The 17,794-nt window shown below is 39.5% G+C and overlaps 1 protein-coding gene and 1 non-coding gene across 2 annotated transcripts; both read left to right on the forward strand.

Annotated features, from left to right (window-relative positions):
- The first annotated feature begins 862 nt into the window (after positions 1–862).
- DSPP (dentin sialophosphoprotein) lies at positions 863–6,389 on the forward strand. Its single transcript, XM_072973498.1, has 4 exons — positions 863–913; positions 2,072–2,158; positions 2,285–3,277; positions 3,756–6,389. The coding sequence occupies exons 1-4, from the start codon at positions 863–865 to the stop codon at positions 6,318–6,320; spliced, it is 3,696 nt and encodes a 1,231-aa protein (XP_072829599.1). The 3' UTR covers positions 6,321–6,389.
- TRNAD-AUC (transfer RNA aspartic acid (anticodon AUC)) lies at positions 984–1,056 on the forward strand. The gene has a single exon. It is a non-coding gene; the product is annotated as a tRNA-Asp (tRNA).
- Positions 6,390–17,794: the final 11,405 nt, after the last annotated feature.

Raw genomic sequence — 17,794 nt, forward strand, 5'->3', positions numbered from 1 at the left:
TGATCACCAAGACACTCACCTGGACCTCAGGAGCTCTCAGTAGGGCAGGGAAACATGTAAGTAACCAGGCTATTTTAAAACAGTGGGAACACTGTGCTGCTCCCAGTGAGGTGTACAGAAGCTGCAGGGTGTAAAGAGGGAGAGACACCAAATGCCCTTTGACATAGAGTCAAAGAATGTTCTCAGAGAAAATTCTGCTGCTGATAATCGGGATAATCCTGAAGTGCAGGTATCATTATTATCCTCGACCGAGGAATGAAATGCTTAAACAAGCGACTTAAATTCCCCAAGCTCACACGTCAAGTAGCAAAGGTAGCATTTGAACTCAGGTCTCTGAATCCCAACTCCACATTCTTTCCACTAGCCTGGACTCCTTCATGCTTGTAATTTCTCTCCCTTGCCACCGAGTACAGCCCAATTGTACGGCTTTGGGGTGGGGATGATAAGTGCTTTATCTTTTAAGCACAACCGTAGCAGGATTAGTTAATGCTTGATTACAACTATTCAGAAGACATGTTATTGCCATCAAGAAGAGCAGAAGGAGAAAGTTATAGTTATGGCTTTTGTAACTGCATGGCTGTACCCCTTCATTGGCAAAGGCAGAAAGAGTAGGTAGCTCCATCAGTTCTGAGCTTGATGGTGTCCTTCCATGTCTCTGTGACCACTCCAGGTGTGTTCTGGAGCCCTGAGGCTTGGCAGCTTCTTCTCATGTTGGATGTATGCACCTTGCCTAGGAAAAAGGCAAATGCTTACAGACCAAAATAATACATTATATGGTTATCATTTTTTGCTCTTTAAGTAATTATGTGCTATTCTTTTTTTTCCCTTCAAAAACAGCCACTGATTAATATTCCTAAAGAAAATGAAGATAATTATATATTTTTGCATTTGGGTGGTAGCATGGGCCATTCCAGTAAGTATGCTTTCCTCAAAAAATCTTACTTTGCTGCCTCTTTTAAACTAACATTAAAATATATATAGGAGGAGGGTATAGCTCAGTGGTGAAGCACATGCTTATCATGCACGAGGTCCTGGGTTCAATTCCCAGTACCTCCATCAAAAAAAAAAGTAGAAAAAAACATGTATTTCCTTGAGACCTTACAGATCAGCTAAGCCTAAACTTTTAGATTTGCATGGAAGACTTTACAAGGTATATTAGGGGTCTCAAGAAAACCAAATATGCACTCCAATGCGTGTTCCCATTCTTCTAACAGAAACTCCTGTCTTGTTGGAAGTATTATTTTAAAATTCATTTAGATTAACTTACATTTAATGTTTAGATGTCATGGAGATTTGTCCATCTTTGCTCATGCCCTATGAATTTCATTTTAATGTCAGTGAAGACTGTATTGTTTAGGAAGTTTCCAAGAAAGAAAAATAGGGAAAAAAATCACATTTTTTTCAACAAAGGGGAAACTAATGTCTCACTCACAGAATTATTTTCCATATGCTCCCTGTGGAAAATTTGGAATATACAGATAAACACCAACAAAGAAAAATTAGGAAAATTAAACCATTTGCAATTCTATTAGTCAGTTTTATGGTTAACATTATGATATGGATATTTTTTCATAATACCAAACTTGTTGGTATTTATGTAGTTGAGAGTTTTCCCAGCTATTTCCATTGTGCTCTTGAAGGGCACAGAAGGAGCATCGGACTTGCTTTGGCTTCTGCCCTGCCTCTGGTCATGCCTACTGTTCTCTTAGGGGTTTTGGCCAAGGTTACACTTAACTTGGGTCTGGTGCTATTGCAAGAAACTTAACGTACAGAAACACCAAAGGTCTCTCCTTATTTTTATCAAAGACTTCCATTTCTACAGTTGAGACAAGTGGTCTGGTTAATACTTCAGTAAAATTGGTAATACTGTTATGAAAAATATCTGTATGACAAATTCAAATTCTATATAAGCCCTGTGACAAGCCACTTTTCTTTTCTACCCAATTAGATCATTCTTTGGCCTCTGTGTTATGTCTCTTTTTCCTTCATTTAGTGAAAAGTGCATGCATGTGTGTGTGTGCATGTAGACAAAATAAGAATGTTTTCAATTCCAGTATTTTCACTTTGGTAGGTTCCTCAGATCAAGCCATTGGAAAGACATGCTGTGAACAAAGATGTGGATTTAAATCTTCTAGCAAAACCGAAAGTGCCAATACAGGTATAGAATGTAGAAATGTGTTTCTAAGCTGTTTTTAGATTCCAAAAAAATCAATGCTCATCTTTTCAGTTTGCTTTACTTTAAGATGATGTCCGCAGTTTATTTTGAACTGCTTCTCTTTTCCAGGATGAGTTAAATGCCAATGATACCACCAAAGAAAGTGGTGTCCCCATGTATGAAAAAGAAAGAGAAATACAACAATATACCAAAGATGGTTACAAGGGAGAGGGGAATGGCTCTGAGTGGGCTGAAGTAGAAAGGAGTTCTACACAATCTACAGTAGCAAACGAAGAGGGGAACACTGAGGGTCTGAAAGGGGGCATAGGAAAACCAGAAACATATGGTCATGATGGGATACATGGACAAGAAGATAGCGCCACCGTAAATGGCATCAGGGGGCAAGTAAGCATCATCAACAGTGCTGACACAGCAAATGGGAGCGATATTAATGGAATTGTTGACAAGCATTCAGAAAATGGGGGTGTTGGAAATGCAAGTCAGAGTGAGGATGCCACTGTTGTCCAAGAAGATGGACCTCAAGCAGCTGGAAGCAACAACAGTACAGGTCATGAGGATGAAATAAATGGGAATTTCTGTAGAAATGGGGGTGATACAAGTGCAGTAACACCACAGAGAGAAGGAGAGAGAAGTGGGAATGAGGAAACAGGGGTCACACCAGGAGGAAGTGGAATTGGCAATAGAGAAGATGTTGGCCTGGATAATTCTGATGGAAGTGCTAGTGGGAATGGAGCAGATGAGGATGAAGACAAGGGCTCTGGTGATGATGAAGGTGAGGAAACAGGGAATGGAGGAAAGGGCACAGAAAACAGCAAGGGCCAGGAGGGTCAGCCTTATGGAAAAGAAGATGATGACGACAATAGCTTAGGTCAAAATTCAGTTAGTAGTGAAGACGGTGACCCTGGGGACAAAAAAGACTCCCATGCTGTTGATGGAGACAACACCTCCAAGAGTGAGGAAGAGTCTGACCATATTCCAGAAGACAATGGTAGTCAAAGAATAGAGGGCACTCAAAAACCCAGTCACAAAGAAATCAAAGCTGTGGAAAATGGAATCACTGAAAAATTAGAGCCACCTGCTATTGGGAAGAGCCAAGATAAGGTTAGTTTGTGAAGCTGATTTCTTTCAATGGTAGTTTAAATTCTCCCTCTCCTTCCACTGATGGTAGCACAAAAATAGAGCGTGACAAACATTCATGTATTTTTGCACCTAAATTACTTGAATGTTTAAGGGGAAAGCTGGGGTCCTTACTAAAAATTGATACAGAACAATTTTAAAAGGCAGATATCTCTGAAAACTTGGTTATAATTCTTTAAAAGTCATATGCTAAACAATTAATTCACCATATAACTGTTTACCAAAGTTCCTACTAGGTAGACATCCTACTGGGATGGCCTATAAACACCAGAGTACTTTCAAGTAGTGAATAAGGCACATTTTCACAAACAGGTAATTCTGAAGCAGTGGAAGCTGAACTCCTGTTCTCTGGGCACTTTCCCCAGATAGTCTTCCTCAGACCAATGCAGTTTTGCAGCATAACATTCACTAATTAATCATGCTTTTCTCCATCTTTCCGTAGGGAACAGAAGTTGAAGTTCCCAGCAGTGGCAACAGAAACAATATTACCAAAGAAACTGGGAAAGTCAATGAAGACAAAGAGAGTAAAGGCCAAAATGGAATGATTGTGGGCAAAGGAAATGTCAAGACCCAAGGAGAGGCTGACATCATGCAAGGACTTGGCCAGAAATCAGAGCCTGGAAATAAGTTTGGACCCAGCAAAACACGTAGTGACAGTAACAGTGATGGATATGACAGTAACGAGTTTGATGAAGAATCCATGCAAGGAGATGATCCCAACAGCAGCGATGAGTCTAATGGCAGTGAAGATGCCAATTCTGAAGGTGATAATAACCACAGTAGCCGAGGAGATGCTTCTTATAACTCTGATGAATCAAAAGATAATGGCAGTGACAGTGACTCACAAGGAGGAGACGATGATGATCATGATAACACATCAGATGCTAATGATAGTGACAATGATGACAATGGTAACAATGGAGGTGATGACAATGGCAAATCAGACAGCAGCAAAGATAAATCAGATGACAGTGACAGCAATGACAGTAGTCATAGCAGTGACAGCAGCGACAGCAGTGACAAGTCAGACAGTAGTGACAGCAGTGATAGTAGTGACAGCAGTGACAGTAGTGACAGCAGTGACAGCAAGTCAGACAGTAGCGACAGCAGTGACAGTAGTGACAGCAGTGACAGTAGTGACAGCAGTGACAGTAGTGACAGCAGTGACAGCAAGTCAGACAGTAGCGACAGCAGTGACAGTAGTGACAGCAGTGACAGCAAGTCAGACAGTAGCGACAGCAATGACAGCAGTGACAGTAGTGACAGCAGTGACAGCAAGTCAGACAGTAGTGACAGCAGTGACAGTAGTGACAGCAGTGACAGCAAGTCAGACAGTAGCGACAGCAGTGACAGCAGTGACAGCAAGTCAGACAGTAGTGACAGCAGTGACAGTAGTGACAGCAGTGATAGTGACAGTAAGTCAGACAGTAGCAACAGCAGTGACGGCAGTGACAGCAAGTCAGACAGCAGTGACAGCAGTGACAGTAGTGACAGCAGTGACAGCAGCGACAGCAGTGACAGTAGTGATAGTGACAGCAAGTCAGACAGCAGTGACAGCAGTGACAGTAGTGACAGCAGCGACAGCAGTGACAGTAGTGATAGTGACAGCAAGTCAGACAGCAGTGACAGTAGCAACAGCAGTGATAGCAGTGACAGTAGCGACAGCAGTGACAGCAGTGACAGTAGCGACAGCAGTGACAGCAGTGACAGTAGTGATAGTGACAACAAGTCAGACAGCAGTGACAGTAGCGACAGCAGTGACAGCAGTGACAGTAGCGACAGCAGTGACAGTAGTGATAGTGACAGCAAGTCAGACAGCAGTGACAGTAGCAACAGCAGTGATAGCAGTGACAGTAGTGATAGTGACAGCAAGTCAGACAGCAGTGACAGTAGCGACAGCAGTGACAGCAGTGACAGTAGCGACAGCAGTGACAGTAGTGATAGTGACAGCAAGTCAGACAGCAGTGACAGTAGCGACAGCAGTGACAGCAGTGACAGTAGCGACAGCAGTGACAGTAGTGATAGTGACAGCAAGTCAGACAGCAGTGACAGTAGCGACAGCAGTGACAGCAGTGACAGTAGTGACAGCAGCGACAGCAGTGACAGTAGTGATAGTGACAGCAAGTCAGACAGCAGTGACAGTAGCAACAGCAGTGATAGCAGTGACAGTAGCAACAGCAGTGACAGCAGTGACAGTAGCGACAGCAGTGATAGCAGTGACAGTAGCGACAGCAGTGACAGCAGTGACAGTAGCGACAGCAGTGATAGCAGTGACAGTAGTGACAGCAGCGACAGCAGTGACAGTAGTGATAGTGACAGCAAGTCAGACAGCAGTGACAGTAGCAACAGCAGTGACAGCAGTGACAGTAGCGACAGCAGTGATAGCAGTGACAGTAGTGACAGAAGCGACAGCAGTGACAGTAGTGATAGTGACAGCAAGTCAGACAGCAGTGACAGTAGCAACAGCAGTGACAGCAGTGACAGTAGCGACAGCAGTGATAGCAGTGACAGTAGTGACAGCAGCGACAGCAGTGACAGTAGTGATAGTGACAGCAAGTCAGACAGCAGTGACAGTAGCGACAGCAGTGATAGCAGTGACAGCAAGTCAGACAGTAGCGACAGCAGTGACAGCAGTGACAGTAGTGACAGTAGTGATAGTGACAGTAAGTCAGACAGTAGTGACAGCAATGACAGTAGTGACAGTGATAGCAGTGACAGCAATAGCAGTGACAGCAGTGATGGTGACAGTAAGTCAGACAGTAGTGACAGCAGTAATAGCAGTGACAGTAGTGAGAGCAGTGACAGCAGTAACAGCAATGACAGTGACAGCAGTGATAGCAGTGATAGTGACAGTAAATCAGACAGCAGTGACAGCAGTGACAGTGAATCTGACAGTAGTGATGAGAGTGACAGCAAGAGCAAGCCTGGTAATGGCAACAACAGTGGAAGTGACAGTGATAGTGACAGTGAAGGCAGTGACAGTAATCACTCAACCAGTGATGATTAGAACTAAAGAAAAACCCATGAGATTCCTTTTGTGAAAAATCTGGTGAGTAATTGATAGGAAGTAAAGATTTCCAGGGAAGTAGAGAAAGGGGAGAAATAAACAGAAGACATATGTAAACATCCACATATCCACAGAAACGACGAGAGAAGTAGTCAAACTGTCAGATTCAGAACCAAGTGCCAACACCTTCAGAGAGAGAATCTGACTGTGTACATGCATGTTAAATATGTCCTGAAAAGATTTTGTTAAAAGTATAAACGTAAACATAACTTAACAATTAAAATATTCTTTAATACTTTACACAGAAACCTCAATTAATCACTTACTCAGTAACTTCAACTCAAGTGCCAAGTGCTTTAGAGAACGTAGCAAGTAAACACATCTTATAAACAACCTGTGGCATTGCCTTAATCAGTCAGTAATTATATGTCCTGGATAGATGGTCTGCATACTGCCGAGTAAAAGATGCTGTTACCATGATATCCAGCTTGGTTATAACTAATATGCTTGTTCTAAGAACAAAATACACTTGTAATATGAAAAAAAAATTGCAGCAACAATTTAACCTACCTGGACCATAGGAATAATCTTTGTAATTAGTGAATAGAGTAATTGCAAATTATGGAAATTCTAAACAGTGCTAGTCAGAAAAGAATCCAGAGGCCGGTTTATACAACAAAATTTCACGTGTAGTATCACATTCCTGCAAACTGCTGGAAACGTAGCGTGAAGCCCCTAAAACTACTGACAAAACTGAATCAGTGCTTAGAACATGTCTTGCCTCCAGTAGGCACTCTCCAACAATTAATACATAGATGAACTCATGAATGAAGGACTCTTGAAAGGGGTGCAATTTTGAACTCTCTGTTCAGAACTCTGTTAAATGGAGTCAATTATTTGTCTTCAACCTCAGTCTCACCAAGTCAAACTTGGTTCACACTTGCCTTTTAAACCCCTGCATGTCAAAATTTCCAAATCAGACCCCGAGGCTCCCTCCTCACTATTAATCTCTTTAACAAATCCAACAGTTGCCAGTGGTAGCAGTGATACTTTGGAAACTACCCATTTTTGAGAGTCATACATGTAGCTAAAATCTGAACATAGTTTCTTCAGATTTTGCATGAATGAGGTTAATTCTTAGTTTTGAGTTGACGCGCTAACCCTAGAACATGAGGATCTTAAAGGTACATGAGGCTAGAGTGTAATATTTAATAGGGCGGAGATATAAACTATTGCCCAAGCTAGGATACACCTGAGAGTGAAAGGGGTGTTATGAGTAATTACGTGGGGACAAGAGGTGTAAATTGGACGTCTGGGGACTCTGGGAGTGACCATAGCCATAAACCTTTACGGTATTATTCAAGATTTAGTAGTAAGAATTCATTAATTTTCCTTTTTCCACTTGGATGATTATTTTAGATTTGTTCTAATTCAAAGACAAAATTCTATATGGCGAAGTTTTGAATGCAACTTCTTTAATGTTAATTTTCAACCAGTCATTAATTTATGTCCTAATATTAGGCATATTTTACACAAAGAGTTTCAGTAGGCTTTTCCCCACCTCCTTCCTACTTTATGCAAGTTTCTTAGTTAAGAGGTTAATATTGCAAGGAATATTGCTGAAGGCTTTAAAAAATACTGCTATTTAGAAACTATTTGGTAACTCATAATACTGTAAAATTTCAGGTTTCTGCTATATCACAGTCATGTAAATGACTCCAAACTTCTTTCCTTAAAATATGCTCTAGATTTTTAACTCTTTTAGGCTTCAGGGTTTTTTGTTTTTTTCCAATTTGTTAAGTGTGGCTTCTAGTAACTGTCCCACCTGTTGCAAAAGTTGTTGTGAGCACTAAATCAGGCAATGAATGTGACACTCTTTGTAAATTATATAAGATATATAAATGAGAAAGATAATGAATTTTGGTGCTATAATAAACATCAATTTATATGACTGTTCACAAGAAAAACTCCCTTCAACTTGATGAGTTTGTGAGTACTTACTTCCTCCAGCATATTTTTAAAAATTAACTATTTTGAATTGAAAAAGTAATATATGTATATACACAAAATAAAAATTTCAAACACTATGAAAAGGTGTACAAAAATATTAAATCTCTATCACTCCAGACTCCCAGGCCTCTATTTCTCTTCCAAAGAGGCAATTCCCATTATTACTAACTTGTGGAACTTTCCAGAAACAGCCTATGCACATATAAACACATATGTGTTTTAAAAACACATGGAAGTCTACTATACACATGTGCTTAACTTACTCTTTTTAACCTAAGACTATACCTTGAATATTGGTTCATTACACGCAGACTGACCTTTTTTTCACAGGTGTGTTGTATTTCCTTTTGTGAAATGCCTTAGATATTTAATCTGTCCCTTTTTCTATCACTTTCTTAGCCATTTCTAGTCCAGTGAGAGCCTCTGCAAGTGTCATCTGAATCAAGCTGGATGAATTTCCAGCCAGTTCTTATAAAGGCTTCACCTTAAAAAGTGTTTCTGAGGGTGGAGGAGATAGAAACAATGAAGGAAGACTACAATCCTGTTTTTCCTGTGTAATCATATCTGCATTGACCTCTGGACCTTGAAGGCAAAAATAGAGACACTCCAAAAGAACATCGCAAGAGTAGTTCCTTTGAACACAAGAAGTCCAGTACTGGAAAACAAAATTGAGGCTTTTAGGTTCTTTTCTGGAGTAAAGATTAATGAACTATCTGCTAACATTGCCCATGAGAGCAATATTTTTAAACCACTGGTGGCCACTCATTTAGTAGATCATGATATCAGTTTAGTGACTCATGACCAACGTTTTCTAAAATGAAAGAATAAAAAAGAAAAATCTTTAGTGCATTATATGTAGTGTTTTGTGAGACTCGACGATATCTCTATTTACATACGTACACAAATATATATCCATATACTGTTGGTTGCAGTAAAAAAGATGTGAAAGCCATTGGTTTAGAAAAGCGTTATAAAACGTTAATACTGCTAGTAGTCACTTTGTATTTACTTTTCACATTCACTTTTCTCCTTACAAAGCTCTTAAGTTTCTTTCCCACTTTGGAAGCGGTGGTTAAAAATAATAGTGATATATGTGTGGAGGAGTGGGGCGAGAGTGGTTGAGGGGATGGGTTTCTGTGCTACAGTAAAAGAGCTAAGGTAACACTGTCATCTTTTGAACAAGAGGCTATCATGATGGTGCTGGAGATTATTGGGAATTCAAGGTTTCTTTTTTGGTTGTGTAGGTTACTCCATGTAGACTGAAGATGCATGACTTTAAAATTGGCTCTCAGAGATCATCTTACCCTTCCCACCTGACCCAGGATTTCCTTCTGCACCTGCTCATACCACAAATCAAGAAATGTAGTAAGGTGTTTTTTGTTGTTGTTGTTGTTGTTGTCGTCATTATAAAATCTATTTCTTAAAATAGATTATAAAAAGACTAAAGAGTCCATGCCTCACCATATAAATACATCTAAAATTATTAATTGGAATGGAATTTCCCAGAAGTCAAACTTGCTTTATCGTTTGTAATGGAAGTTCTGAAAAACTTTTAGACCAAAATAACTAGGAACAATTTTCCTTTCCCTAAAAGGAGCAGGAACAGAATAGAACAGTTTAGTCACAGATTAAAATATCATTGTGTTCTCACGGTGATCCATTCACTGCCACTTGCAAGCAAATCCTCTAGAGATTGAAACAAGCCAACAACTCAATGTTCCCAACCTCTCCAACCTCTCGCCTCTGAACAGGGATCTTGGGTTTATATGCTAAAAAAAGAAAAAGAAAAATAGAATCAATTCCTACGGAGTACCCATGTAGCTGAGAAAACAATGTTAAGTAAAGATCACCAATACATTAATCTCAATGTGTTTTCCATTGGTTTGCACAGTCTCAAATCTAGTATGAAACACTGCATTTCCAAAGAGCTTTATCATAAGGTGCTTCCCTTCCTCCCCAGTCCATTATTTTGAGCTTTGCCACTAGCTATATCCCTCCCTCCTTTACTCTTTCCTTTTTTTCCCTCTCCTTTATGGAGAAGAAGTGTCTGTGGGGAGGAAATACTTTGTCCTTTGCAGAATTTAATTCCTAGGCGTCTCCCCATGTGAGGTCCGAGTCAAACCCCCTAGACAGGGGTTGCTGTGCTTGAATTATATCACCAGCTCTTTTGCCTGCTTCCAAGATTTCAGTCACAACCACCTGGGTCTTAGCTCCTACCTCGCGGGTACTTTCCTCAGTTGAAACCACTGAATCTTCCTTGCTATCCTAACTCCATCTCCCTGTTTTCAGATCAATCTGAACTGAAGGCAGAAAACGCTCAGGCTATAACAGACCAACACTTAGGCTTGGTACACAAGCACATTTACTTCTTGTTTTATCCTGATAACCCGATTCTCTTAAATGGATTCTTACCTTGTCCCCAAGTGACAATGCCTGTTGATCTTTCTAACTGGGTTTCTGCGTAGCTTCCTCATCTTATTTTAGCATGTATACTGATTAGAATTGTCCCAGCCCAATCAGCCTAAGATGCCCAGAAAGCAAACCTACTGTCTGACACAATCAGGCTTCGCAACCCAATGCAAGGAAGGAGACTGCTCACCGGAGCAACCTTGGGAGTCTCAGCAAAGGAAAAGATACAACTATTATAGGATGTTGGGAAAGGGTGGAACTGAGGTGATATTTAAATGAAGCAGTGACTTAAAGGGGTCAGTATTAAGTTTGGACTGTGAAGTAGACCCAGGCTCCTGTGTCCTTGGAAAGTGCAAAGGTGGATGTGGACTGTTGTATCTGAATCTCTGAACCTGGGTGTTAAATTGAGACTGAATCTTTGTGTCAAATTACCTTAAACCTAGGCAAGGGTGAAGTGTTTTACTTTTACTGATACGATTTTAAACAGAAAAATCTCTGATAACCTATGATTTTAGAGAATAAAATTTCTCACTGATGAATAACGCAGGAGTCATTCAAAGTAGGAGGTTGCTGTGACACTTTACAGCTTCAGTATCCTTGAAAGAGAGGTTGTTTTCTGTTACATATGCAGCTGGCTTTATCTGTGTCTGTTATTCCAGTCTGACAAAGGGTGGGTAGATTTTCAACTCTCAGTCCAAGCTAATTTTTACTTTCTCAGGAGGTGTGTTTCTGCTAAAACCCAAACTCTGCTTATCTTGCTAGTCTTTTTCCTAAATTCTGGCAGAACTTCCAGATGCCTGCCTGTTCCTTAAACATTGCCCATTCCCGATCACCACCTGTGGGAATTTGCATCTTTTTTGCTGATTACTCTCAGTACCCTGAACACATATTGTCATTTCTTCTTGGTCCTAGTGTTTTGCACACAGATTTCTTCCCTGTTTAAACCCTGCAGGATGGCATAACTCCTCGACTGCCATTTCTCACCTGCCTCATGGAGACAGGGAGGTCCATGTTTCTATTCCATTCTGCTACTGAGTCCACCATAATTGGTCAAGTTCTGGTATTTCACAGTTCCCATCCCTAAAATGAATTTGAGTTCTCTTCTGGAATTGAGGTTGCTGGACACTAACTTTGTAGATGTTTCCTTTCCTAGGAATCTCTCTGACTTCGGTTTTCTGAAGTTTGATACATTTTGACATATTTCTGAAATTCGACATACTTCTCCTCACCTTTGTTGATTTGTCTGGACAAACCAAGAGCATGATGTTTATTACTGGTTCTGGGTTTTATTTTTAAGGTTTAACTCATCTCCCTTCATAATTGTTGGGACTGCATTTCATTTTCAAGAGTGTAAATGAGGAATGTAGCCATTTGGTTCAACCAAGGAATCTTATCACAGTCCTCGTTTCCATTCTGACTAGACTGAAAACAAATAAAATAAGCAACCCCCCAAAAACAATCAGAAAAACAAATTCACAATATTCTTCATGGCTCTACACTTTAGAAAGAGTCAGACTGCCATCTTGAAACAAAATGGCCATTGATAAGTAAACTTACCCTAGACTTACCAGATAGGAAAACAACAGCTAGATAATACTAGAGTTGTGTATAAATTAAATTTAGTCACATGCTTTACTACCTATCTTCAGAGGAGTGTTTGATGGAGAGATATCTCAGTCCAGAATGTCTATCGCTAGGATTTTGGCAGTATCATTGCCAATTCTAGCTTTTTATAGCTTTTGAAATAATCTCATCAACCTACAGATATTTACAGTATTCATTTCAGTGCTAATCAGTGGAGTTGTTATAGGTTATTAACTGTTCAGAATTACAGAAATTTAGAGTAAGCATTTATAACCTTTATAACAACTTCACATTGCTATGAAATTCAAATGTGATCATTTTTCTAATAATTCATTTTCATTGTACTTATACAAGCAGAAATCTAGGAAACGTGTGGAAATAGATAATAAGGATGTGGGATAATGGTGGAAGAAAGATAAAGTTAGGTCAGGCTGAATTTATTGATATGGGCTCATGAAACAGAGATTCTGCATTTAATGTTGGAGCTCAGGGAGTTAGAAAGGGCTCTAAGAGTTGGTCAGTTGATCGACTGAAACAAGTACCAAAATGTGGCTCACAGTGAGCAGACTGGAAATGCCTGACCTCTCTTGGTTTAATGTAGAGGAAGGGATTCAGAGACTTAGAGAAATAGTGATATTAGAGTGGATTTGTCGTTTCAGACCTACTCACCTACACTGGGAAAGTCCAGAAGACATACCTCTCTTCAATACTTTGAGAAATAAATTTGTGAAGGCAGCTCCAGCATCACTGAAGATCTCCATGATCGCTCTTCTTTGTAAGCCAGACTTTACAGTGAGAACCTGATATTCAATTTGAATAACTAAATGTAATGGGGCAGGGGGTGGGTAACTGGATCCTGGGGTGGCAGGGGCCAAGTGGTGACACTCAACCTCCAAAGGCAAGTTGAGTGTGGCTACCATAACAGATAGCAGAGTTAAAACAGCAATCAGACTATTCTGACTTGGACAGATCTATGGTATTGGCTAGTTCATCATGGTGTTCCTAGAAATGAAATAGATGGAGAACTCACTAAATTCTTGTTTTATCTGTATAAGCAGAAAAATTCTATGTCAAGAAAATAAAAGTCTAACTCAAGTGGTAAAAACCGAGAGTTACAGTCCCTCAGTCAATTCCCAGACTTGACAGTTTACAGATCCAGAATTCCTTGAAAGAAGCAGGGATTCCAGCCTTTTGAGGCAGAATCCTGTGCACTACTGAAAATTTATATTATTAATCTTTCTTTCAGCTTCTCCCAAAGGGACCTATGGCCTTTTATCAGGATAACTGTACATAATGTGGAAAAGGAAATAATCAGACCTTGCAGGGACTACTGGATACTATCTCTGAACTGACGCTAATACAGGAGACCCCAAATGTCACTGTGGGGCCCCCAGTCAGAACAGGGGTTTAGGGAGCTCAGGTAATTGGTGGAATTTTAGCACAAGTCCATCTCACAGTGGGTCTAGTGGGTCCCAAAACCCATCCTGCTGTTATTTCCCCAGTTGCAGAGTGCATAATTGAAGTAGACACACTTAGCAGCTGACAGAATCCTTATACCCATTTCCTGACTTGTGGAGTAAGGAGTATTATGGTGAGAAAGGTCAAGTGAAAGCATTAGAACTGACTCTACCTAGAAAAATAGTAAATCACAAGTGATACTGCTTTTTCTGGAGGATTTACAGAGATTAGTGCCACCATCAGGGACCTGAAATGTGCAAGGGTAGTGACTCCTACCACATCCCCATTCAGCTCTCCTATTGGCCTGTGCAGAAGTTAGCTGGATCCTGGAGAATGACAGTGGGTTATTGTAAACTTAACTAGGTGGTGACTCCAATTGTAGCTGCTGTATCAGATGCAGTTTCATTGCTTGAGCAAATTAACTAGTAACTGGTATGCAACATTGATCTGGCAAATGCCTTTTTTCCATCTTTGTCCATAAAGACCACTAGAAGCCAGGATTTATGAGTCTAGTGAGCAAGGAGTGAAAATTGTAGTGGCACCACTCACTATTAACCCAAGTGATCCATCAGCAACGTTTTTGCTCCTTGTTTCTGTGACTTTATGCTTTGCTGACCCGGAGGTCTTAGTTCCAGAGGGAAAACTCAACAATGATTCCATTGAACTGGAAGTTAATCCTTTCATCTGGCCACTTGGAGCTCCTCATGCCTCTGAAACAACAGGTTAAGAAGAGAATTATGCTGTTGGCTGGAGTGACTGATCATGATTACCAAGAGGAGATTGAACTGTTACTCCACAATGTAGGTAAGGAAATGTATATCTGGAATACAGGAGATCTGTTAGGGTGTCTCTTAGAATTAGCATGCACTGTGATTAAGGTCAATGGAAAACTACAACCACCCAATCCAGGCAGGACTACAAATGGCCCAGACCCTTCAGGAATGAAGATTTGGGTGACCACACCAGGTAAGAACCATGGCCAGCTGAGGTGCTTGCTGAAGGCAAAGGGCACATAGAATGTGTAGTAGTAGAAGAAAATAGTTACAAATACCAACTATGACCACATGACCAGTTACATAAATGAGGACTGTAATTGTTATGAGCATTTCCTCCTTATTTTGTCATGAGTACATCTGTGTGTCTGTCTGTCTGTCTATCTATCTGTCTATTTCAAATATCTTTGTTTTTTTCCTCTCTTATTTCCTTATCATGTAACATAAGATGTATTGACCTTATAACAGTATTTAAGCATTGTCAATTTTACATCATGAGACTTCTCAGTCTCCATAATCATGTGCCTATTCTTATAATATATCTGTATCTTTATCTCTTACATATTTCTACATATCCTGTTGGTTCTGTTTCTCTGGTGAACCCTATCTAATACAATGGGTGGTGACAAGGCATGAGTATGCCTGAAGTATTGGATTCATAGAGAAATTACAGAAAAGATGATGAGATGGAGAGATAAGAAGTACAGTTGAACCTCGAACAACATGGGTTTGAACTGTGTAGTTCTACTTATACACAGATATTTTTTTCAATAAATACTATGATACTGCATGATACCCAGTTATTTAAATCCACAGATGCTTTGGGTAGTATGGCCATTTTAGCAATGTTGATTCTCCCAATCCAAGAGCATGGGATATCTTTCCATTTTGGTTCATGTGGATTCTTAAACATACAGATCAAATGAAGGACTGAGGATGTTAATTTCACAAGAAACTTAATGCATATCTAAGTGACATGTTACTTGTCTATGTAATAATTACTGTTGTCAAAAGTGTTAGTGATTATTATGCTCCTGGTCATCAAATTCAGATATCCCAGAATTGCCAAACACAGTTAATGTAACTGCTAAGACAGAAATCCATTTTATCACTATCTTTTTTATTGTCCTTTGACATGTTGATGGTGCATTTGATGAATTTTTTGTACATATAAATTATATTTAATTACATTTAAAGAAATATAATATATGCATAATCCGGTTTGCCAAAATTACATACCTTTTTAGCAAAGCAAAATAGCCATCAGGAAAAGTAAGAACAAATTGGGAGAAAATATGCTCCACCATTTTTGTTTGTATACAGAACCAAGAGTATCTGCCTGGCATTTTATGGAATCTCAGATGTTTTGACACCATCACTTTTGATCTTACTAGATGTGTCATCGAAGGTTTTCACACATCTCTATCAGGATTGCCACTGGTCTGTCACTGACAGTAAGATACACCTTGAAAGACTTTAACTTTCAGATTGACCTACTCTTTTCCCAACCAATCTTTTTCCCTCCACAAAGAGTTGACTCTTGGAATCCTTTGATTGGCCCATGGAGCAGTATAGAAAGGAAGTCCCAAGTAGGAAAACTTGGAGAACTGAAGCCTGTAATCTATTCTAAGCATTATTTAGGGTTGGCAAAGAAAAAATGAGAGATATGGTGTACTCAGTGTTATTCATGTTTATTCTACTAGCAATTTTCCCCAAGATCAGAACATCCTGAGGTGTCCAGATTTGAAAAGAATCAATTTCTGTAGCAGACGGATATCAATCTTTTTCAAATAACTAAGTTGTAGCATTGTAAATTTCTAAACTGTCTCCAAATAGCCAGATGCAATTTTCAAATGGTCTCACAATTAGGAAAAAAATGAAATAAATTTAAAATCCACTCCCAAACCTCAAAACAAAGAATTAGTTTAACTACCACTATGGAGAAGAGATAGGAATGTTTTTAAAAAACTCAAAAAATTCCGATATAAAAAAATTACAAGCACTTGTTTACTTAAGATTAGAATGGTGAAATTACATTAGGAGCTCACAGGAAGTTGTTCTTAATGATCATATTCAATACTAATTTTGTAAAAACAGAATATTCCTCTTAAAGACTTTTTATTATGAAATACACTTTCCTAAAATTGTAAAACAAATGAACAGCTTTAACAAACTTTACAAAGCAAAGGCATGTGTAGCCACCATCCAAGTTACAAAACAATGCTGTGAACTCGCCAGGAGCCACTCCCACACCCCTTCCTTACCTCCATCCTCTCCCTGCTCTCCAGGCAACTCTCAGCCTGACCATGTAATCACTTCTTTGCTTTTCTTTTTGCTTTTACCACCTAAACATGCATACTAAAATACTGTCATTTTACTTTTGCCACTTTTTGAGCTTTATATACATATACAATATGGTTTCTTTGATTTTTGTAACTCTTTAACTCAACATTATGTTTTTCATTATGTCTGTTGCTATATTTTTTTCATTTTCATTGATGTACACTTTTATTACATAAAATATATGACAATTTGTTTATCTTTTCTACAGTTGATGGACACTCTTGTTGTTTCCACTTTTTGGCTACTGTGGAAAATGTTGCTGCGAACATTTTTGTCAATGTCTTGTGGTGCATAGTTGCATACATTTCTCACGGGTGTATACCTAGGAATGGAATTGCTGCATTACACATTTGCATACATTTAGCATCCTGTCTGACCATCATTTCTTTTCAAAAGGCTTCTTTGGTCTTACTTTTTTCTATACCATGCTGAGCTAAATGCCTCTCTTCTGTGCTCCTGTGGCATCCCATATATACTGGTATCAATCCTCTTGTCACAGAAAATGAAAGAATTGCCAACTTTCACTCTAAATCTGTGCTACCCCATATGGTAGTCACTAGCCAGGTGTAGCTGTTTCAATTTAAATTAACTAAAATTAAGCACTCAGTTTCACAGCCTGGCCACATTTTAAGACACAATGACAAATGACTACTGGCTACCACATTGAACCATCCGAATACAGAATATTTCCATGATCCCATAAAAGAGCTGCTCTAGAATGTGAGCCCAGGCTATGACTTGCTCATCCTTCATCTTCATGCCCACCACAGTGCCTGTCACAGCAGACTCTTCACATATGTTTCTTGAGCTAGACTGCCACCAAAGAGGTTTACTGTCCAGTGGTAAAAGAAGAAACTACAACAGGGTATTAAATGAGAATACTACAATTGGGGCCAA

The sequence above is a fragment of the Vicugna pacos genome, chromosome 2 (genome assembly GCF_048564905.1).
Source record: "Vicugna pacos chromosome 2, VicPac4, whole genome shotgun sequence".
Lineage (NCBI taxonomy): Eukaryota > Metazoa > Chordata > Mammalia > Artiodactyla > Camelidae > Vicugna > Vicugna pacos.

Excerpts from the sequence above, each read along its gene's own strand:
- DSPP (XM_072973498.1), top strand. The coding sequence starts at position 863 with ATGAAGATAATTATATATTTTTGCATTTGGGTGGTAGCATGGGCCATT. Across the intron at positions 914-2,071 it reads TGGTAGCATGGGCCATTCCA|GTTCCTCAGATCAAGCCATT; the intron begins GTAAGTATGCTT and ends TCACTTTGGTAG. Across the intron at positions 3,278-3,755 it reads TTGGGAAGAGCCAAGATAAG|GGAACAGAAGTTGAAGTTCC; the intron begins GTTAGTTTGTGA and ends ATCTTTCCGTAG.